This window comes from Oncorhynchus mykiss, unplaced genomic scaffold, assembly GCF_013265735.2.
Source record: "Oncorhynchus mykiss isolate Arlee unplaced genomic scaffold, USDA_OmykA_1.1 un_scaffold_280, whole genome shotgun sequence".
NCBI lineage: Eukaryota > Metazoa > Chordata > Actinopteri > Salmoniformes > Salmonidae > Oncorhynchus > Oncorhynchus mykiss.
Window position 1 is genome coordinate 177,501 of NW_023493734.1, and position 25,471 is coordinate 202,971.

Below are 25,471 nucleotides of genomic sequence, written 5' to 3' on the forward strand. Positions count from 1 at the left end.
TGGATGGTATGGAAGCACACATTCTCCCACTATGCTGTGAGGCATCAGAATAAGTGGATACGCTGCTGGCTATCTGTATCACTTTTAATCATGTGAGAGGGTGTGAGTGTGTGTGTGAGTGTGTGAGAGTGTGTGAATATATCTCTTCAAGTGTGTATATCTGTGTCGTTCACTGGTTTGAGTACTCCAGCGCTAGCGTCTCTCTGTCATCGACTGGCATGGACGTGTGTGTGTGTGTGTGTGTGTCTATCTCTGCAAGTCTCTCTGTCATCGGCTGGCCAACCAAATCAGCAATTACCTGCAAGCCACGCCACGCCACGCAGCCCAGCCATCACTCAATGGACCTGGCCAACCACCAAATAACAGCGGACACACACTCTCTTCCCTCACACACTATCTTTCTAGCAGAACTATCTGTGCCTGGCCTGTGAAAGGTAGAGCATGTTGAATATTAAGTAGATCCCCGAGGAAGGAGAAGAGGAGAGAGGAATGGAGAGAGGGCAGGAGGAGAGATTGGAGAGGGTGGAGAGGAGAGGGTGGAGAGGGTGGAGAGTGGAGAGGGTGGAGAGGAGAGGGTGGAGAGGGTGGAGAGGAGAGATTGGAGAGGGTGGAGAGGAGAGAGGAGTGGGTGGCGAGAGTGGAGAGGAGAGGGTGGAGAGAGTGGAGAGGAGAGGGTGGAGAGGGTGGAGAGGAGAGGTTGGAGAGAAGAGGGTGGAGAGGGTGGAGAGAGTGGAGAGGAGAGGGTGGAGAGGAGAGGGTGGAGAGGAGAGGGTGGAGAGAGTGGAGAGAGTGGAGAGGGTGGAGAGAGTGGGGTGGAGAGAGTGGAGAGGGTGGAGAGGAGAGGGTGGAGAGGAGGATAAAGGGCCAGTTGATAAGTCCCACCTCTCCAGGACCATGGTCTGGCTTGTCCCACCTCTCCAGGACCATGGTCTGGCTTGTCCCACCTCTCCAGGACCATGGTATGGCTTGTCCCACCTCTCAAGGACCATGGTCTGCCTTATCCCACCTCTCCAGGACCATGGTCTGGCTTGTCCCACCTCTCAAGGACCATGGTCTGCATTGTCCCACCTCTCCAGGACCATGGTCTGCATTGTCCCACCTCTCCAGGACCATGGTGTGGCTTGTCCCACCTCTCCAGGACCATGGTCTGGCTTGTCCCACCTCTCCAGGACCATGGTCTGGCTTGTCCCACCTCTCAAGGACCATGGTCTGGCTTGTCCCACCTCTCCAGGACCATGGTCTGGCTTGTCCCACCTCTCAAGGACCATGGTCTGCATTGTCCCACCTCTCCAGGACCATGGTCTGGCTTGTCCCACCTCTCCAGGACCATGGTCTGGCTTGTCCCACCTCTCAAGGACCATGGTCTGGCTTGTCCCACCTCTCCAGGACCATGGTCTGGCTTGTCCCACCTCTCAAGGACCATGGTCTGCATTGTCCCACCTCTCCAGGACCATTGTCTGCCTCGTCCCACCTCTCCAGGACCATGGTCTGCATTGTCCCACCTCTCCAGGACCATTGTCTGCCTCGTCCCACCTCTCCAGGACCATTGTCTGCCTCGTCCCACTTCTCATACTCTGCTGCTCATGCACTCAATTCAGATAGGTTTAATTTTTTAGGTTTAATGAAAATTGATGGGAATTGATGTAAAATATATCACTAGCCACTTTAAACAATGCTACTTAATATAATGTTTACATACCCTACATTATTCATCTCATATGTATACGTATATACTGTACTCTATATCATCTACTGCATCTTTATGTAATACATGTATCACTAGCCACTTTAACTATGCCACTTTGTTTACATACTCATCTCATATGTATTAACTGTACTCGATACCATCTACTGCATCTTGCCTATGCCGCTCTGTACCATCACTCATTCATATATCTTTATGTACATATTCTTTATCCCCTTACACTGTGTATAAGACAGTAGTTTTGGAATTGTTAGTTAGATTACTTGTTGGTTATTACTGCATGGTCGGAACTAAAAGCACAAGCATTTCGCTACACTTGCATTAACATCTGCTAACCATGTGTATGTGACAAATACATTTGATTTGATTTGATTGCAAAGGATTCATCCTCTCACAGTGCATAGCCTGCAAATGGCCATCAAACTCCTATTGTGCTCGGAAAAAACAACGACTGTATGTTATTGTATCATGACGTTTTATGTCAATTATGTTTTATAGATTACTATGCTTTAATTTTAACATTTGTATTCCTTATCCCCATGTGACCATGTGTTGTGACCACGTGTTGTGACCATGTGGCCACGTGTTGTGACCATGTGACCACGTGTTGTGACCATGTGACCACGTGTTGTGACCATGTGTTGTGACCATGTGTTGTGACCATGTGACCACGTGTTGTGACCATGTGACCACATGTTGTGACCACGTGACCATGTGTTGTAACCATGTGACCACATGTTGAGAGACTGAAAAACAGCTTCTATCTCAAGGCCATCAGACTGTTAAACAGCCACCACTAACATTGAGTGGCTGCTGCCAACACACTGACACTGACTCAACTCCAGCCACTTTAATAATGGAAAAATTGATGTAAAAAATGTATCACTAGCCACTTTAAACAATGCCACTTTATATAATGTTTACATACCCTACATTACTCATCTCATATGTATACGTATATCCTGTACTCTATATAATCTACTGCATCCTTATGTAATACATGTATCACTAGCCACTTTAACTATGCCACTTTGTTTACATACTCATCTCATATGTATATACTGTACTCGATACCATCTACTGTATCTTGCCTATGCTGCTCTGTACCATCACTCATCCATATATCCTTATGTACATATTCTTTATCCCCTTACACTGTGTATAAGACAGTAGTTTTGGAATTGTTAGTTAGATTACTTGTTGGTTATTACTGCATTGTCGGAACTAGAAGCACAAGCATTTCGCTACACTCGCATTAACATCTGCTAACCATGTGTATGTGACAAATAAAATTTGATTTGATTTGTTGTGACCACGTGACCATGTGTTGTAACCATGTGTTGTGACCATGTGACCACATGTTGTGACCATGTGTTGTGACCATGTCACCATGTGTTGTGACCATGTGACCATGTGTTGTGACCATGTGACCATGTGTTGTGACCATGTGACCATGTGACCATGTGTTGTGACCATGTGACCATGTGACCATGTGTTGTGACCATGTGGAAAATGCACTTAGAACAATGTAATAAAATGTAAAGTTCAGAGCAGCTTTGTCAGGTGTCTTTGTCAGGTGTCTTTGTCAGGTGTCTTTGTCAGGTGTCTTTGTCAGGTGTCTTTGTCAGGTGTCTTTGTCAGGTGTCTTTGTCAGGTGTCTGACTGCATTACCTGTTGCTTCCCTCTCCAAATACAGAAATACAGGCTGGCTGGTGTGTGGCAGACAAGAGCAATCAACCCCTAACCAGGATGTGTTCCTACTCTCTTGCTCCTGTTCAGCTATGCATGTCTGTCTACTCCACAACACACGCGCACACACGCGCACACACACACACACGGTGCACACACAAATACACACTCCCCCCTACTCCCTACACACACCTGCCCAGTCCCTTCCACCAGCTAATTACAATTGATTTAATATGGATCAGGTTGCTTATCAGGTGGGGAAAGAAATTACCATGGCCGATGCAGAGGTGCAGGCAGGTCAACATTGAATGGAGAAATCAATTTGCATTGATTGTCAAAAGGTTCATTTTTCACAAAGAGGACACAGTGAAAGGGATTAAACTTGGGTTTCGGCTCGACAACTTTGATACCACACAATAGTGGTGCTTTTCAGCCGGTACCAGTACACACAACAACCTACCTGGATAACGTAGCTACTAGCTAGCCGGGTTTTAATCCTCCATGTCAGTCAGCAGGGCTAGATATCAAACCAGGGTGCTGATAATGGTATTCAGGCCTAGTATGGCTGTTAGATAGCACTGATCAGACAGCATCAGTCCAGATCTCCTCGCTGAGGAGGCTCCTCCTAGTAACCACCTAGCAACCTGTGGTTAGGATCCTGACTGAGGAGGCTTCTCCTAGTAACCACCTAGCAACCTGTGGTTAGGATCCTGACTGAGGAGGCTTCTCCTAGTAACCACCTAGCAACCTGTGGTTAGGATCCTGACTGAGGAGGCTTCTCCTAGTAACCACCTAGCAACCTGTGGTTAGGATCCTGACTGAGGAGGTTCCTCCTAGTAACCACCTAGCAACCTGTGGTTAGGATCCTGACTGAGGAGGCTCCTCCTAGTAACACCCTAGCAACCTGTGGTTAGGATCCTGACTGAGGAGGCTCCTCCTAGTAACACCCTAGCAACCTGTGGTTAGGATCCTGACTGAGGAGGCTCCTCCTAGTAACCACCTAGCAACCTGTGGTTAGGATCCTGACTGAGGAGGCTCCTCCTAGTAACCACCTAGCAACCTGTGGTTAGGATCCTGACTGAGGAGGCTCCTCCTAGAAACCACCTAGCAACCTGTGGTTAGGATCCTGACTGAGGAGGCTCCTCCTAGTAACCACCTAGCAACCTGTGGTTAGGATCCTGACTGAGGAGGCTCCTCCTAGTAACCACCTAGCAACCTGTGGTTAGGATCCTGACTGAGGAGGCTCCTCCTAGTAACCACCTAGCAACCTGTGGTTAGGATCCTGACTGAGGAGGCTCCTCCTAGTAACCACCCTAGCAACCTGTGGTTAGGATCCTGACTGAGGAGGATCCTCCTAGTAACCACCTAGCAACCTGTGGTTAGGATCCTGACTGAGGAGGCTTCTCCTAGTAACCACCTAGCAACCTGTGGTTAGGATAGTGACAGATGAGGCTCCTCCTAGTAACCACCTAGCAACCTGTGGTTAGGATCCTGACTGAGGAGGCTCCTCCTAGTAACCACCTAGCAACCTGTGGTTAGGATACTGACAGAGGAGGATCCTCCTAGTAACAACCTAGCAACCTGTGGTTAGGATCCTGACTGCAAGGAAGCACTATTATTCAGAGCAGGAGAGAAATGTGTTGAATCCAAACTAATGGAATAATAGACAGTGTACCAGTAGATAGCAGTAAAATCATCACCCATAAAGGTACAGGTGATGTATTTGAAGTATTTCTCCCCATTTCCACTTTCCTACTTAAACACACCCCCCCCCCTCTAATCGTCTCCCCCCTCTCTAATCGTCTCCCCTCTCTAATCGTATCCCCCCCCCTCTAATCGTCTCCCCCCTCTCTAATCGTCTCCCCCCTCTCTAATCGTCTCCCCCCCCTCTCTAATCGTCTCCCCCCTCTCTAATCGTCCCCCCCTCTAATCGTCTCTCCCCAACCCTCTCTAATCGTCTCCCCCCTCTCTAATCGTCTCTTCCCTCCCCCCTCTAATCGCCCCCCCCCCTCTAATCGTCTCTTCCCCTTCCCTCTCTAATCGTCTCTTCCCCCCCCTCTCTAATCGTCTCTTCCCTCCCCGCTCTCTAATCGTCTCTCCCCCCTTCTCTAATCGTCTCTTCCCTCCCCCTCTCTAATCGTCTCTCCCCAACCCTCTCTAATCGTCTCTCCCCCCTCTATAATCGTCTCTTCCCTCCCCCCTCTCTAATCGTCTCCCCCCTCTCTAATCGTCTCTTCCCTCCCCCCTCTCTAATCGTCTCTTCCCTCCCCCCTCTCTAATCGTCTCTCCCCCCCTCTCTAATCGTCTCTCCCCCCCTCTCTAATCGTCCCCCCCTCTCTAATCATCTCTTCCCTCCCCCTCCCCACCAGCTCAACCCCCTGGCCTAACTTCCCCCGTCATAAGAGCGTCTTCTAAATGACCGAAGGGTAAATGTCTTACCCTCGATGGCCATCATGGCTCTCAGCTCTCTGTTGAGCAGCTCAAAGCGACGCTCCAGATCGTGCTCCTTCTCCCTGTGGCAGTAAGTTGGAACAAAGTTCATCAATATGTTAATGACTAAATCATTAAGCACTTAGAAGAAGTCTGCAATAAACATCGATTCAGCCAGTCGGCTGGACCTTCTCCCTTCTCTCCACACATTAATCTACTGCAAATATCTGATACACAAATATACCCCGACCCGGGGCCCTGCCTGGGCTGGTCTGGTAAAACCCTGTGTGTGGGTGAGAGAGAGAGGGGGAGAGAAAGAAATGGAGGGAGGGAAAGAGAAAGAGGGAGGGACAGACAGACAGACAGAATTAGGGGGAAAGAAAGCGAAGGAGAGAGGTGGAGAGACAGGTAGAGATTGGAGAGACAGGTAGAGAGGTGGAGAGACAGGTAGAGATTGGAGAGACAGGTAGAGAGGTGGAGAGACAGGTAGAGATTGGAGAGACAGGTAGAGAGATGGAGAGACAGGTAGAGAGATGGAGAGACAGGTAGAGAGATGGAGAGACAGGAAGAGAGATGGAGAGACAGGAAGAGAGATGGAGAGACAGGAAGAGAGATGGAGAGACAGGTAGAGAGAAGGAGAGACATGTAGAGAGATGGAGAGACAGGTAGAGATTGGAGAGACAGGTAGAGATTGGAGAGACAGGTAGAGAGATGGAGAGACAGGTAGAGAGATGGAGAGACAGGAAGAGAGATGGAGAGACAGGAAGAGAGATGGAGAGACAGGTAGAGAGATGGAGAGACAGGAAGAGAGATGGAGAGACAGGTAGAGAGATGGAGAGACAGGAAGAGAGATGGAGAGACAGGAAGAGAGATGGAGAGACAGGTAGAGATGGAGAGACAGGTAGAGAGAAGGAGAGACATGTAGAGAGATGGAGAGACAGGTAGAGAGATGGAGAGACAGGAAGATAGATTGGAGAGACAGGTAGAGAGATGGAGAAACAGGTAGAGAGATGGAGAGACAGGGGAAAAGGAGAGGAGAGACAGGTAGAGAGATGGAGAGACAGGTAGAGAGATGGAGAGACAGGTAGAGATGGAGAGACAGGTAGAGAGATGGAGAGACAGGTAGAGAGATGGAGAGACAGGGAGAGATAGAGAGACAGGTAGAGATGGAGAGACAGGTAGAGAGTTGGAGAGACAGGAAGAGAGATGGAGAGACAGGTAGAGAGTTGGAGAGACAGGTAGAGTTGGAGAGACAGGTAGAGAGATGGAGAGACAGGTAGAGAGATGGAGAGACAGGTAGAGAGATGGAGAGACAGGTAGAGAGATGGAGAGACAGGTAGAGAGATGGAGAGACAGGTAGAGAGATGGAGAGACAGGTAGAGATGGAGAGACAGGTAGAGAGTTGGAGAGACAGGTAGAGAGATGGAGAGACAGGTAGAGAGATGAGAGACAGGTAGAGAGTTGGAGAGACAGGTAGAGAGATGGAGAGACAGGTAGAGAGATGGAGAGACAGGTAGAGATGGAGAGACAGGTAGAGATGGAGAGACAGGTAGAGAGATGGAGAAACAGGTAGAGAGATGGAGAGACAGGTAGAGAGATGGAGAAACAGGTAGAGAGATGGAGAGACAGGTAGAGATGGAGAGACAGGTAGAGAGATGGCGAGACAGGTAGAGAGATGGAGAGACAGGTAGAGAGATGGAGAAACAGGTAGAGAGATGGAGAGACAGGTAGAGAGATGGAGAAACAGGTAGAGAGATGGAGAGACAGGTAGAGAGATGGAGAAACAGGTAGAGAGTTGGAGAGACAGGAAGAGAGATGGAGAAACAGGTAGAGAGATAGGACAGTGAAAAGGAAAAGGACAGGAGATGGAACCAAACAGAACAGGAGGTATGAGTGTGGGGGGATAATGTATGGGCGGTAGGGGGGATAATGTCTGGGCGATAGGGGGGATAATGTCTGGGCGATAGGGGGGTAATGTCTGGGCGGTAGGGGGGTAATGTCTGGGCGGTAGGGGTTAATGTCTGGGCGGTAGGGGGGTAATGTCTGGGCGGTAGGGGGGTAATGTCTGGGCAGTAGGGGGTAATGTCTGGGCGGTAGGGGGGTAATGTCTGGGCGGTAGGGGGGTAATGTCTGGGCGATAGGGGGGTAATGTCTGGGCGGTAGGGGGGTAATGTCTGGGCGGTAGGGGGGTAATGTCTGGGCGGTAGGGGGGTAATGTCTGGGCGGTAAGGGGTAATGTCTGGACGGTAGAGGAGGTAATATCTGGGCGGTGGGGGAGTAATGTCTGGGCGGTAGGAAGGGGGTAATGTCTGGGCGGTAGGAAGGGGGTAATGTCTGGGCGGTAGGAGGAGGGTAATGTCTGGGTGGTAGGGGGTAATGTCTGGGTGATAGGGGTAATGTCTGGGTGGTAGGGGGTAATGTCTGGGCGGTAGGGGGGTAATGTCTGGGCGGTAGGGGGGTAATGTCTGGGCGGTAGGGGGTAATGTCTGGGCGGTAGGGGGTAATGTCTGGGCGGTAGGGGGGTAATGTCTGGGCGGTAGGGGGGTAATGTTTGGGCGGTAGGGGGGGGGTAATGTCTGGGTGGTAGAGTGGGTAATGTCTGGGTGGTAGAGTGGGTAATGTCTGGGCGGTAGGGCTACAAATTTAATTCCCCTTCTTTCAGATGGTTTAGAAAACGAGCTAATTTTCCCCATAATAGAATTTGTCCTTCAGAGGCGCTTTTCTGCCACAAAGAGAGAAATGAAAGAGGTAGTAATCAGACCCTCTATCAATTGGCCACTTTAAACACCCTCCCCACTCTCTCCCTCCCTCTCTCTCTCACACCATATAATGTGATTATATGAATACTTCAGTCTCTTGTTCTCTCTGGCCCTTTGAAATCCTGCGAGGGAGGAAGGAATGAAAAGGAAAGAGAGAGAGAGAGAGAGAATGAAAAGGAGAGCTGTGTTTCCACCTGTCCACCTAGTGGCTGAGTGACCGCACAAAGCCTGTGTCACAAATGGCACTACTTTTGACCAGGACCCACACAGAATCCCATAGGGCCCTGGTCTAAAAAGCAGTGCACTACATAGGGAATAAGGTGCCATTTGGAAATGTAGCTAAAGAGAAAGGCGTTGTGATGCAACGTTGTGATGATCGCTGGGTTCTTATTGGTTTAATGTTGACATGTAAATGCCAGGAATAAACAGAACCAGAATGGATTATGGACATTAACAGGTTTACAACACACAGATCACAGGGTAAAGCAGTTGTGTGATGATTGGTTTAAAAATACTATGTCTGTGTATTGGGAACTGGGAACACACAGAGAGAATACTATGTCTGTGTATTGGGAACTGGGAACACACAGAGAGAATACTATGTCTGTGTATTGGGAACTGGGAACACACAGAGAGAATACTATGTCTGTGTATTGGGAACTGGGAACACACAGAGAGAATACTATGTCTGTGTATTGGGAACTGGGAACACACAGAGAGAATACTATGTCTGTGTATTGGATAGTCAGACACAATGGAGAGTGAGAGAGAAAGAGATTAGTGTTAGGGGACTTCGAGTAGAGAGGGTTAGGGGAACTTACGGTAGAGGGGGTTAGGGGAACTTACGGTAGAGGGGGTTAGGGGACCTTACAGTAGAGAGGGTTAGGGGAACTTACGGTAGAGGGGGTTAGGGGAACTTACAGTTGAGGGGGTTGGGGGACCTTACAGTTGAGGGGGTTGGGGGACCTTACAGTAGAGGGGGTTAGGGGAACTTATGGTAGAGGGGGTTAGGGGACCTTACGGTAGAGGGGGTTAGGGGACCTTACGGTAGAGGGGGTTAGGGGACCTTACGGTAGAGGGGGTTAGGGGAACTTACAAGCGAGGGGGTTGGGAGAACTTACGGTCGAGGGAACTTACGGTCGAGGGGGTTGGGGGAACTTAAGGTCGAGGGGGTTGGGGGAACTTATGGCCGAGGGGGTTGGGGGAACTTACGGTCGAGGGGGTTGGGGGAACTTACGGCCGAGGGGGTTGGGGGAACTTACGGTCGAGGGGGTTGGGGGAACTTACGGTAGAGGGGGTTAGGGGAACTTATGGCCGAGGGGGTTGGGGGAACTTACGGCCGAGGGGGTTGGGGGAACTTACGGCCGAGGGGGTTGGGGGAACTTATGGCCGAGGGGGTTGGGGGAACTTACGGTCGAGGGGGTTGGGGGAACTTACGGCCGAGGGGGTTGGGGGAACTTACGGTCGAGGGGGTTGGGGGAACTTACGGTAGAGGGGGTTAGGGGAACTTATGGCCGAGGGGGTTGGGGGAACTTACGGCCGAGGGGGTTGGGGGAACTTACGGCCGAGGGGGTTGGGGGAACTTACGGCCGAGGGGGTTGGGGGAACTTACGGTCGAGGGGGTTGGGGGAACTTACGGTCGAGGGGGTTGGGGGAACTTACGGTAGAGGGGGTTAGGGGAACTTATGGCTGAGGGGGTTGGGGGAACTTACGGCCGAGGGGGTTGGGGGAACTTACGGCCGAGGGGGTTGGGGGAACTTACGGCCGAGGGGGTTGGGGGAACTTACGGTCGAGGGGGTTGGGGGGACTTACAGTAGAGAGAGTTAGGGGACTTACAGTAGAGAGAGTTAGGGGACTTACAGTAGAGAGAGTTAGGGGACTTACAGTAGAGAGAGTTAGGGGACTTACAGTAGAGAGAGTTAGGGGACTTACAGTAGAGAGAGTTAGGGGACTTACAGTAGAGAGAGTTAGGGGACTTACAGTAGAGATAGTTAGGGGACTTACAGTAGAGAGAGTTAGGGGACTTACAGTAGAGATAGTTAGGGGACTTACAGTAGAGAGAGTTAGGGGACTTACAGTAGAGCGAGTTAGGGGACTTACAGTAGAGAGAGTTAGGGGACTTACAGTAGAGAGAGTTAGGGGACTTACAGTAGAGAGAGTTAAGGGACTTACAGTAGAGAGAGTTGGTTCTGTCTCCTGATCAGAGCGTTCTTCTTGTTGACCAACATGAACCACTCCTGCATCATGGCCTCCTCCTCTTCCTTACTGTTACCTGGAACACAACAGATCAATTAAACACATGGAACAACCCACAACAAATGTATTACATAACAACCACATCACCTAACAACCACCTAACAACTACCTAACAACCACATAACATAACCACCTAACCACATAACATAACCACCTAACAACCACATCACCTAACAACCACATAACCACCTAACAACCACGTAACATAACCACCTAACAACCACATAACATAACCACCTAACAACCACCTAACAACTACCTAACAACCACATAACCACCTAACAACCACCTAACAACCACATAACATAACCACCTAACAACCACATAACATAACCACCTAACAACCACCTAACAACCACGTAACATAACCACCTAACAACTACCTAACAACCACATAACCACCTAACAACCACGTAACATAACCACCTAACAACCACATAACATAACCACCTAACAACCACCTAACAACCACCTAACAACCACATCACCTAACAACCACCTAACAACCACGTAACATAACCACCTAACAACTACCTAACAACCACCTAACAACCACATAACATAACCACCTAACAACCACCTAACAACCACATCACCTAACAACCACCTAACAACCACCTAACAACCACATCACCTAACAACCACCTAACAACCACATAACAACCACATCACCTAACAACCACCTAACAACCACCTAACAACCACATCACCTAACAACCACCTAACAACCACCTAACAACCACCTAACAACCACATCACCTAACAACCACCTAACAACCACATCACCTAACAACCACCTAACAACCACCTAACAACCACCTAACAACCACCTAACAACCACATCACCTAACAACCACCTAACAACCACCTAACAACCACCTAACAACCACATCACCTAACAACCACCTAACAACCACCTAACAACCACCTAACAACCACCTAACAACCACATCACCTAACAACCACCTAACAACCACATCACCTAACAACCACCTAACAACCACCTAACAACCACATAACAACCACCTAACAACCACATCACCTAACAACCACCTAACAACCACCTAACAACCACATCACCTAACAACCACCTAACAACCACCTAACAACCACCTAACAACCACATCACCTAACAACCACCTAACAACCACCTAACAACCACCTAACAACCACCTAACAACCACCTAACAACCACATCACCTAACAACCACCTAACAACCACCTAACAACCACCTAACAACCACATCACCTAACAACCACCTAACAACCACCTAACAACCACATCACCTAACAACCACCTAACAACCACCTAACAACCACCTAACAACCACCTAACAACCACATCACCTAACAACCACCTAACAACCACCTAACAACCACCTAACAACCACCTAACAACCACATCACCTAACAACCACCTAACAACCACCTAACAACCACCTAACAACCACCTAACAACCACATCACCTAACAACCACCTAACAACCACCTAACAACCACCTAACAACCACATAACAACCACGTAACATAACCACCTAACAACCACCTAACAACCACCTAACAACCACCTAACAACCACCTAACAACCACCTAACAACCACATAACAACCACCTAACAACCACATAACAACCACCTAACAACCACCTAACAACCACCTAACAACCACCTAACAACCACCTAACAACCACATAACAACCACATAACAACCACCTAACAACCACATAACAACCACCTAACAACCACCTAACAACCACCTAACAACCACCTAACAACCACCTAACAACCACCTAACAACCACATAACAACCACCTAACAACCACATAACAACCACCTAACAACCACCTAACAACCACCTAACAACCACCTAACAACCACCTAACAACCACATAACAACCACGTAACATAACCACCTAACAACCACCTAACAACCACCTAACAACCACCTAACAACCACATCACCTAACAACCACATAACAACCACCTAACAACCACCTAACAACCACATCACCTAACAACCACCTAACAACCACCTAACAACCACCTAACAACCACATCACCTAACAACCACCTAACAACCACCTAACAACCACATCACCTAACAACCACATAACAACCACCTAACAACCACCTAACAACCACATCACCTAACAACCACCTAACAACCACCTAACAACCACATCACCTAACAACCACCTAACAACCACCTAACAACCACCTAACAACCACCTAACAACCACCTAACAACCACCTAACAACCACCTAACAACCACCTAACAACCACATAACAACCACATCACCTAACAACCACCTAACAACCACCTAACAACCACCTAACAACCACATAACAACCACCTAACAACCACCTAACAACCACCTAACAACCACCTAACAACCACATAACAACCACATAACAACCACCTAACAACCACATAACATAACCACCTAACAACCACATAACAACCACGTAACATAACCACCTAACAACCACCTAACAACCACCTAACAACCACCTAACAACCACATAACAACCACCTAACAACCACCTAACAACCACATAACAACCACATCACCTAACAACCACCTAACAACCACCTAACAACCACCTAACAACCACCTAACAACCACCTAACAACCACCTAACAACCACCTAACAACCACCTAACAACCACCTAACAACCACATAACAACCACGTAACATAACCACCTAACAACCACCTAACAACCACCTAACAACCACCTAACAACCACCTAACAACCACCTAACAACCACATAACAACCACCTAACAACCACATAACAACCACCTAACAACCACCTAACAACCACCTAACAACCACCTAACAACCACCTAACAACCACATAACAACCACATAACAACCACCTAACAACCACATAACAACCACCTAACAACCACCTAACAACCACCTAACAACCACCTAACAACCACCTAACAACCACATAACAACCACCTAACAACCACCTAACAACCACCTAACAACCACCTAACAACCACCTAACAACCACCTAACAACCACATAACAACCACGTAACATAACCACCTAACAACCACCTAACAACCACCTAACAACCACCTAACAACCACATCACCTAACAACCACATAACAACCACCTAACAACCACCTAACAACCACATCACCTAACAACCACCTAACAACCACCTAACAACCACCTAACAACCACATCACCTAACAACCACCTAACAACCACCTAACAACCACATCACCTAACAACCACATAACAACCACCTAACAACCACCTAACAACCACATCACCTAACAACCACCTAACAACCACCTAACAACCACATCACCTAACAACCACCTAACAACCACCTAACAACCACCTAACAACCACCTAACAACCACCTAACAACCACCTAACAACCACCTAACAACCACCTAACAACCACCTAACAACCACATAACAACCACCTAACAACCACCTAACAACCACATAACAACCACATCACCTAACAACCACCTAACAACCACCTAACAACCACCTAACAACCACCTAACAACCACATAACAACCACCTAACAACCACCTAACAACCACCTAACAACCACCTAACAACCACCTAACAACCACATAACAACCACATAACAACCACCTAACAACCACATAACATAACCACCTAACAACCACATAACAACCACGTAACATAACCACCTAACAACCACCTAACAACCACCTAACAACCACCTAACAACCACATAACAACCACCTAACAACCACCTAACAACCACATAACAACCACATCACCTAACAACCACCTAACAACCACCTAACAACCACCTAACAACCACATAACAACCACCTAACAACCACCTAACAACCACCTAACAACCACCTAACAACCACCTAACAACCACCTAACAACCACCTAACAACCACCTAACAACCACCTAACAACCACCTAACAACCACCTAATAACCACCTAACAACCACCTAACAACCACAGCAACTGCAGATATATGTACTTTACATGATGAGGTATGATGCTAAACACACCTCACACTCACCACACACACACACACACACACCCCTCTCTCACACACACCCCTCTCGCACACACACCTCTCTCTCTCACACCTCTCTCACTCACACACATCTCTCACACACACACCTCTCTCACACACACATCTCTCTCTCACACACCCCTCTCTCACACACACCTCTCTCTCACACACACCTCTCTCTCACACACATACCTCTCTCACACACACACCTCTCTCACACACACCTCTCTCTCACACACACCTCTCTCTCACACACACCTCTCTCTCACACACACCTCTCTCTCACACACACCTCTCTCCCACACACATCTCTCTCTCACACACCTCTCTCTCACACACCTCTCTCTCACACACCTCTCTCTCTCACACACCTCTCTCTCACACACCTCTCTCTCTCACACACCTCTCTCTCACACACCTCTCTCTCACACACCTCTCTCTCACACACCGCTCTCTCACACACCGCTCTCTCACACACCTCTCTCTCACACACCTCTCTCTCACATTGCCACCTCAAGCCAGAAAAGAGGGATTGTTCCTCTGCCTGTGAAGGACATAAGAACCAGCGTGTGTATCTGTCTCTGACGTGTGGCTCGGCCCAGACCAGACGTAGCTGCCATTTCATTTAACAGAAAAAAAAAGACCACGACGAGGGGATTTAAGAACGGGCTCCGTGGATTACTGTAGTCAACTTTGAAATGGACGACACAGGGGGCTGCATCCCAGATGGCACCCTATTCCCTACATAGTGCACTTCTTTTCACCAGATCCCCCATAGGGAATAGGGTGCCGTTTAGGGCGAGTCGGTAGTTCTGAGGGGATAAAGGCAGATTCCTCTGGCAGGTCATTGTGACTCCAGACAGTCCAATAAAACAACCACATCATAATGGGAATATTAAGCCTGTGTGACATTGTGACGAGGCGAGGCGGACGGGAAGACGAGAGAGAGGGATTAGAGAATAAACCATTCTCCCTCCAGCCACACAGTCAGAGAGGGGCAGGACGGAGGGGTGGGGGGGTGAAGAGAGAGGGTTGAGAGAACAAACCATTCTCCCTCCAGCCACACAGTCAGAGAGGGGCAGAACGGAGGGGGGGGGGGGGGGGGGTGAAGAGAGAGGGTTGAGAGAACAAACCATTTCCCTCCAGCCACACAGTCAGACAGTCAGAGAGGGGTGGGGGTGAAGAGAGAGGGTTGAGAGAACAAACCATTCTCCCTCCAGCCACACAGTCAGAGAGGGGTGGGGAGTGAAGAGAGAGGGTTGAGAGAACAAACCATTTCCCTCCAGCCACACAGTCAGAGAGGGTGGGGGGGGGAGGTTTGAAGAGAGAGGGTTGAGAGAACAAACCATTCTCCCTCCAGCCACACAGTCAGAGAGGGGTGGGGGGGGGGGGAGAGGGTTGAGAGAACAAACCATTCTCCCTCCAGCCACACAGTCAGAGAGGGGCAGGACGGGGTGGGGGGGGGTGAAGAGAGAGACTCTGACATGTCCTCTGACCAGATGAGATCACTGTGTTTAGCACAATGATGTTATACAGCAGGATTTTTATCCTGGATTTTAAACCTGATCCAGAAATGTTATTTTCACCAACAACGAAAGCAACTGTCTGAGGATGGAGCTGAACCATCTGACATCAAAAGAACAGGAGTTTGATGAGAACAATTTAAATAAAGATTAAATCAAGGCATGTCACATGACCACGCAAAACACAGGACCCTGGATATCACACATCTCTATAATACCTGTATCTAATGTCCCTGAGGCAAAACGAAGAGGTAAAACACAGGACCCTGGATACCACACATCTGTATAATACAGTGCCTTGCGAAAGTATTCGGCCCCCTTGAACTCTGCGACCTTTTGCCACATTTCAGGCTTCAAACATAAAGATATAAAACTGTATTTTTTTGTGAAGAATCAACAACAAGTGGGACACAATCATGAAGTGGAACGACATTTATTGGATATTTCAAACTTTTTTAACAAATCAAAAACTGAAAAATTGGGCGTGCAAAATTATTCAGCCCCCTTAAATTAATACTTTGTAGCGCCACCTTTTGCTGCGATTACAGCTGTAAGTCGCTTGGGGTATGTCTCTATCAGTTTTGCACATCGAGAGACTGACATTTTTTCCCATTCCTCCTTGCAAAACAGCTCGAGCTCAGTGAGGTTGGATGGAGAGCATTTGTGAACAGCAGTTTTCAGTTCTTTCCACAGATTCTCGATTGGATTCAGGTCTGGACTTTGACTTGGCCATTCTAACACCTGGATATGTTTATTTTTGAACCATTCCATTGTAGATTTTGCTTTATGTTTTGGATCATTGTCTTGTTGGAAGACAAATCTCCGTCCCAGTCTCAGGTCTTTTGCAGACTCCATCAGGTTTTCTTCCAGAATGGTCCTGTATTTGGCTCCATCCATCTTCCCATCAATTTTAACCATCTTCCCTGTCCCTGCTGAAGAAAAGCAGGCCCAAACCATGATGCTGCCACTACCATGTTTGACAGTGGGGATGGTGTGTTCAGGGTGATGAGCTGTGTTGCTTTTACGCCAAACATAACGTTTTGCATTGTTGCCAAAAAGTTCAATTTTGGTTTCATCTGACCAGAGCACCTTCTTCCACATGTTTGGTGTGTCTCCCAGGTGGCTTGTGGCAAACTTTAACCGACACTTTTTATGGATATCTTTAAGAAATGGCTTTCTTCTTGCCACTCTTCCATAAAGGCCAGATTTGTGCAATATACGACTGATTGTTGTCCTATGGACAGAGTCTCCCACCTCAGCTGTAGATCTCTGCAGTTCATCCAGAGTGATCATGGGCCTCTTGGCTGCATCTCTGATCAGTCTTCTCCTTGTATGAGCTGAAAGTTTAGAGGGACGGCCAGGTCTTGGTAGATTTGCAGTGGTCTGATACCCCTTCCATTTCAATATTATCGCTTGCACAGTGCTCCTTGGGATGTTTAAAGCTTGGGAAATCTTTTGTATCCAAACCTGGCTTTAAACTTCTTCACAACAGTATCTCGGACCTGCCTGGTGTGTTCCTTGTTCTTCATGATGCTCTCTGCGCTTTTAACGGACCTCTGAGACTATCACAGTGCAGGTGCATTTATACGGAGACTTGATTACACACAGGTGGATTTTATTTATCATCATTAGTCATTTAGGTCAACTTTGGATCATTCAGAGATCCTCACTGAACTTCTGGAGAGAGTTTGCTGCACTGAAAGTAAAGGGGCTGAATAATTTTGCACGCCCAATTTTTCAGTTTTTGATTTGTTAAAAAAGTTTGAAATATCCAATAAATGTCGTTCCACTTCATGATTGTGTCCCACTTGTTGTTGATTCTTCACAAAAAAATACAGTTTTATATCTTTATGTTTGAAGCCTGAAATGTGGCAAAAGGTTGCAAAGTTCAAAGGGGCCGAATACTTTCGCAAGGCACTGTACCTGTATCTAATGTCCCTGAGGCAGAACAAAGAGGTAAAACACAGGACCCTAGATATCACACATCTCTATAATACCTGTATCTAATGTCCCTGAGGCAGAATGAAGAGGTAAAACACAGGACCCTGGATATCACACATCTCTATAATACCTGTATCTAATGTCCCTGAGGCAAAACGAAGAGGTAAAACACAGGACCCTGGATATCACACATCTCTATAATACCTGTATCTAATGTCCCTGAGGCAGAGGCAGAACGGAGAGGTAAAACACAGGACCCTAGATACCACACATCTCTATAATACCTGTATCTAATGTCCCTGAGGCAAAACGAAGAGGTAAAACACAGGACCCTGGATATCACACATCTCTATAATACCTGTATCTAATGTCCCTGAGGCAAAACAAAGAGGTAAAACACAGGACCCTGGATATCACACATCTCTATAATACCTGTATCTAATGTCCCTGAGGCTGAGGCAGAACGAAGAGGTAAAACACAGGACCCTGGATATCACACGTCTCTATAATACCTGTATCTAATGTCCCTGAGGCAAAACGAAGAGGTAAAACACAGGACCCTGGATATCACACATCTCTATAATACCTGTATCTAATGTCCCTGAGGCTGAGGCAGAACGAAGAGGTCAAACACAGGACCCTGGATATCACACATCTCTATAATACTGAGGCTGAACGAAGCAAAAATAAACAAAGACAAAACAAGAAATGAACATCTGAACATGATGAGAAATAATATTTAAAAGGGAGAAATCTAACATTAATTTCCTTCCACTGAAAATATCCATCTTACTGTAATTGTTTGAATTAAAAGTCTCCACAAAATGATCTATTATGAGGGGAAACAGGAACTATAACTAACAGGTGTTGAATTAGACTAGTGAGGCAAAGAGCTGATTTTCACTATTCTGTGGTTTTGAAAAGAGGACAGCTGGAGTGAGGGAAGAAGGGGGAGGGAAGAAGGGGGAGGGAAGAAGGGGGAGGGAAGAAGGGGGAGGGAAGAAGGGGGAGGGAAGAAGGGGGGGAAGAAGGGGGAGGGAAGAAGGGGGAGGGGAGAAGGGGGAGGGGAAGAAGGGGGAGGGAAGAAGGGGGAGGGGAGAAGGGGGAGGGAAGAAGGGGGAGGGGAAGAAGGGGGAGGGAAAAAGGGGAAGAAGGGGGAGGGAAGAAGGGGGAGGGAAGAAAGGGGAAGGGGAAGAAGGGGGAGGGAAGAAGGGGGAGGGAAGAAGGGGGAGGGGAAGAAAGAAAATAAATATATTAAAGCCTGTGATCACAGCGAGCTTTTCTGATTTATTTTCCTCCATTCTCTGTTTCATTCAATACTCACTAATCCAATTTGTCCATCTGACTTTAAAAGTGAGGGAAGGAGGTATGAGAAGGAGGGAAGGAGGTATGAGGAGGAGGAGGAGAGGGTGTGGGTAGATTTTTAACTTTTCCTTCGGCCAAGTCCCTTTCTGAACGTTCCAATGTATTTAGGGACGAGCAGCACTCCTCTGTTATTCCCTCCTCCCTCCCTTCCCTAAAACACATGTTTAATTGTCACATACACCGGAGAGATGCGCTCGATAGACACCAACAAAAATAAAGAATGAGAGAGAAACAGAAAGAGATCAATAAAGAGATGGGGAAAATAAGCGAAAACAAGAACAAGATGAACATAACTTCCTGTGAGCAAGTCAGAACTCGTTAACGATCCCCGTCACCGCGGCGATCTGAATATACATGAGATGAGATGAAGCATGCAACAGGAAACGTTTCAAAAACATTCTGCAACAGAAAACATATATGAGTGTTTCCTATTGGAGAGTCCAGGTAGAGAAGACCTCCCGGTTTCTGTCCATTTTCTTCCGTTTGGTGCCTGATGAACACAACCCAGAGGACTGTGGTGATGTCATCAGAGGGATATTGTTGTGGGCAAGTAGCAAAGGCTTGATTTAATTACTACGAGTAGTGATCCGAGTGGAGAGAGAGAGGCAGCGAGAGAGAGAGAGAGCGATTGCGAGAGAGCGAGCGAGAGGCAGAGAGAGAGAGAGAGCGAGCAAGAGAGAGAAGAGAGAGAAGGGAAGAGGAGAGAGAGAGAGAGAGAGAGAGAGAGAGAGAGAGAGAGAGAGAGAGAGAGAGAGAGAATCCTAAACAACCAACAGAGGAGCTTTGGTCACTTCATCTACATTAGAAGGTACTGGGGCCTATTGTGTTGGGAAGGGGGCTGTCGCTAGAGGCGAAAATGGAGAGTCAACCTGATTAACCTCCATCTCTCAAACTCTTATTCTCTCTATTTTTTCCATTCATCTTCCGAGTCTTCTTTCCCTCTCTAACACCCGAAAGTCAGAAATACAAACAAGCAATTCCATGTTATGTTGCAGTCGCCTAGCTAGTCCATTTCACGTCATTTCAAAAGATGAGGACAGAGGCCCTAAAAGGCAAAGCTAAATGATCTTGCCCCCCCCCCTCTCTGAAAACATACACAGAACATACACCACTAGAATATCACCAAAATGAACCCCTCTCGATGTTCTTTCTATCCGACTTCCATTTCCCTCAGCGCTCCATTCATCCTTCTCCTGGAGGAGCTCCCGCTGCTGAGGGCTTTCTGTGGTGGCTAAAGGCTTTCCCCCCTCGTTCAATGGCACAATGGCCCTGAGAATGGAGCTAGAGACCTGCTTTACTGAACCTGGATATAACAGGTCTGTGAATAGGACACATTAACCAATTCACTCTTTCCTTTCTCCCCCCCCCCTCCCTCCTTCCCTCCTCGTCTAAAAGAGAGTGAAGAAACCGCCCCTCGCAGATTTCAATGGCTACCTTCTATTGGTGTCATTTGTCAGTGAATGCTTGCTATACAGCTTAGAGTAAGAACCAGGGAAGAGGAGGGAGGAGGGAGGGAGGGAGGGAGGGAGGGAGGGAGGGAGGGAGGGAGGGAGAGGAGGGTAGGGGAGAAGAGAAGAGAAGAGAAGAGAGGAGAAGGAAGGAATGAAGGAAGGAAGGAAGGAAGGAAGGAAGGAAGGAAGGAAGGAAGGAAGGAAGGAAGGAAGGAAGGAAGGAAGGAAGGAGAGGAGGGGAGAGGAAGGAAGGGGGGAGAGAGGGGAAGGGTTCAGGGATTCATAATCAAACTGTTAACCATCGGGGAGATAAACACACAGGGATGGTAAGAGACTGGGGTTTGTAAAGTCCATTTTAATGAGAGGGGTGCAGGGCTGTACACACACAGTTATCAGCCCATTACTTTCATGTCATTGATGGAACATGTTCTGAGAGGCAGAGAGGGAGAGAGAGCCTGTCTAAGAACATAGGTTTGCCCCTCTCCAACACATTCCCCTCTTCATTCATCTCTCTTTCCTTCTCTCTCCCTTTCTGTCTCTCCCACTGCTCAGTACACACACACCCCTCGTGTCTCTCTGTCCTCCTTTTCATCTCTCTCATCCCCCTCTCCTTCCCCCTCTCCCCCTTCTCGGTACACAAACACTCCTGGGCAAACATCTTAGACCCAGCGCTAACAGTCTGACAACATTCACACACACCTCTCACTTCTACGCAAAGGACCATGTGTGTGTGTTGGGGGCAGAGCGAGCAAACACCAGTCTGATAATAGATTTTCTCTTTTAAGCTGAAATGCTCATTTGGAGGGTGTGTGTGTGTGTGTGTGTGTGTGTGTGTGTGTGTGTGAACCACCTTGACAAGTTCTCCACCTCTCCTCCACGTCTCTCTCTCCACCTATCTACAGATTTAGTGGTGACTCGAGGGACCCTGGAGTTCCTCATGGAACGACTGCTAGTCAGTGGTTCATATTTGCACTTTCGGTTAGAACCTTTAATGGTTCAATGAAGCAACGGATTCCTGAAGGAAGCCTGGGGTGGAGGCGTGGCTTAGAAGGGGCGTGGCTTTAATATATATATTTCTGTCGACAACCCATTAGAGTAAATGTCATTCCTGTTCATCTGTTCTATTGTCATCACATGTTAAGGTTGAACACTGACAGTTGTGTAGCTTCAATGAGGCTAACGCAGGTCTACGAGTTCCTCAAGAGATCATAGCTTCAATGAGGCTAACGCAGGTCTGCGAGTTCCTCAAGAGGTCATAGCTTCAATGAGGCTAACGCAGGTCTACGAGTTCCTCAAGAGGTCATAGCTTCAATGAGGCTAACGCAGGTCTACGAGTTCCTCAAGAGGTCATAGCTTCAATGAGGCTAACGCAGGTCTACGAGTTCCTCAAGAGGTCATAGCTTCAATGAGGAACTCAGGTCTATGAGTTCCTCAAGAGGTCATAGCTTCAATGAGGCTAACGCAGGTCTATGAGTTCCTCAAGAGATCATAGCTTCAATGAGGCTAACGCAGGTCTGCGAGTTCCTCAAGAGGTCATAGCTTCAATGAGGCTAACGCAGGTCTACGAGTTCCTCAAGAGGTCATAGCTTCAATGAAGAACGCAGGTCTACGAGTTCCTCAAGAGATCATAGCTTCAATGAGGCTAATGAGAGAGATCAGTCAAATCCCAAATTCACAATTCATACCACTATATTACAGTATGCAATCAGCAATGTTAATATTATATTACAATATGTAATCCACATTAGTATTCAAGGGATATTTTCATTTGTAGCGTACAAACTTAATATGATGAACAGGAACAATATTTACGCTAATGGGTGACCAGAAACAACCATCTGATAAGCCACGCCTCCAATCTGACTAGGCCGCCACCTCGACAATATACTATTAAAAAGGTTCAAAATTAGGTCGACTAACTACCAGCAACACCACTAGGTCTACTAACTACCAGCAACACCACTAGGTCTACTAACTACCAGCAGTACTAGCTACAGGGGCTGCAGCAACACCACTAGGTCTACGAACTACCAGCAACACCACTAGGTCTACTAACTACCAGCAACACCACTAGGTCTACTAACTACCAGCAGTACTAGCTACAGGGGCTGCAGCAACACCACTAGGTCTACTAACTACCAGCAGTACTAGCTACATGGGCTGCAGCAACACCACTAGGTCTACTAACTACCAGCATTACTAGCTACATGGGATGCAGCAAAACCACTAGGTTGACTAACTACCAGCAGTACTAGCTACAGGGGCTGCAGCAACACCACTAGGTCCACTAACTACCAGCAGTACTAGCTACATGGGCTGCAGAAACACCACTAGGTCTACTAACTACCAGCAACACCACTAGGTCTACTAACTACCAGCAGTACTAACTACAGGGGCTACAGCAACACCACTAGGTCCACTAACTACCAGCATTACTAGCTACATGGGCTGCAGCAACACCACTAGGTCCACTAACTACCAGCATTACTAGCTACATGGGCTGCAGCAACACCACTAGGTCTACTAACTACCAGCAGCACTAGCTACAGGGGCTACAGCAACACCACTAGGTCTACTAACTACCAGCAGTACTAGCTACAGGGGCTGCAGCAACACCACTAGGTCTACTAACTACCAGCAGTACTAGCTACAGGGGCTACAACAACACCACTAGGTCCACTAACTACCAGCAGTACTAGCTACAGGGGCTACAGCAACACCACTAGGTCTACTAACTACCAGCAGTACTAGCTACAGGGGCTGCAGCAACACCACTAGGTCTACTAACTACCAGCAGTACTAGCTACAGGGGCTACAGCAACACCACTAGGTCTACTAACTACCAGCAGTACTAGCTACAGGGGCTACAGCAACACCACTAGGTCCACTAACTACCAGCAGTACTAGCTACATGGGCTGCAGCAACACCACTAGGTCCACTAACTACCAGCAGTACTAGCTACAGGGGCTACAGCAACACCACTAGGTCTACTAACTACCAGCAGTACTAGCTACAGGGGCTGCAGAGACACCACTAGGTCGACTAACTACCAGCAGTACTAGCTACAGGGGCTACAGCAACACCACTAGGTCTACTAACTACCAGCAGTACTAGCTACAGGGGCTGCAGCAACACCACTAGGTCTACTAACTACCAGCAACACCACTAGGTCTACTAACTACCAGCAACACCACTAGGTCTACTAACTACCAGCAGTACTAGCTACAGGGGCTGCAGAGACACCACTAGGTCGACTAACTACCAGCAGTACTAGCTACAGGGGCTACAGCAACACCACTAGGTCTACTAACTACCAGCAGTACTAGCTACAGGGGCTGCAGCAACACCACTAGGTCTACTAACTACCAGCAACACCACTAGGTCTACTAACTACCAGCAACACCACTAGGTCTACTAACTACCAGCAGTACTAGCTACAGGGGCTACAGCAACACCACTAGGTCTACTAAATACCAGCAGTACTAACTACAGGGGCTACAGCAACACCACTAGGTCTACTAACTACCAGCAACACCACTAGGTCCACTAACTACCAGCAACACCACTAGGTCTACTAACTACCAGCAGTACTAGCTACAGGGGCTGCAGCAACACCACTAGGTCTACTAACTACCAGCAACACCACTAGGTCTACTAACTACCAGCAGTACTAACTACAGGGGCTACAGCAACACCACTAGGTCCACTAACTACCAGCAGTACTAGCTACAGGGGCTACAGCAACACCACTAGGTCCACTAACTACCAGCAACACCACTAGGTCCACTAACTACCAGCAACACCACTAGGTCTACTAACTACCAGCAGTACTAGCTACAGGGGCTACAGCAACACAACTAGGTCTACTAAATACCAGCAGTACTAACTACAGGGGCTACAGCAACACCACTAGGTCTACTAACTACGAGCAACACCACTAGGTCCACTAACTACCAGCAACACCACTAGGTCTACTAACTACCAGCAGTACTAGCTACAGGGGCTACAGCAACACCACTAGGTCTACTAACTACCAGCAACACCACTAGGTCTACTAACTACCAGCAGTACTAACTACAGGGGCTACAGCAACATCACTAGGTCCACTAACTACCAGCAGTACTAGCTACAGGGGCTACAGCAACACCACTAGGTCCACTAACTACCAGCAGTACTAGCTACAGAGGCTACAGCAATCAGCAATGTTAATATTATATTACAATATGTAATCCACATTAGTATTCAAGGGATATTTTCATTTGTAGCGTACAAACTTAATATGATGAACAGGAACAATATTTACGCTAA

The 25,471-nt window shown here is 47.7% G+C and overlaps 1 protein-coding gene across 1 annotated transcript in view; it reads right to left on the reverse strand.

Annotated features, from left to right (window-relative positions):
- LOC118948983 (EH domain-binding protein 1-like) overlaps positions 1-25,471 on the reverse strand; it is a 94,388-nt gene that overhangs the window by 18,039 nt on the left and 50,878 nt on the right. Inside the window, exons 4-5 of the mRNA XM_036973642.1 lie at positions 10,756-10,855; positions 5,834-5,907 (exon numbers count right to left, since the gene is read on the reverse strand). Of these exons, the coding sequence (XP_036829537.1) occupies positions 5,834-5,907; positions 10,756-10,855 (174 nt within the window). The remainder of the gene's footprint in view (positions 1-5,833; positions 5,908-10,755; positions 10,856-25,471) is intronic.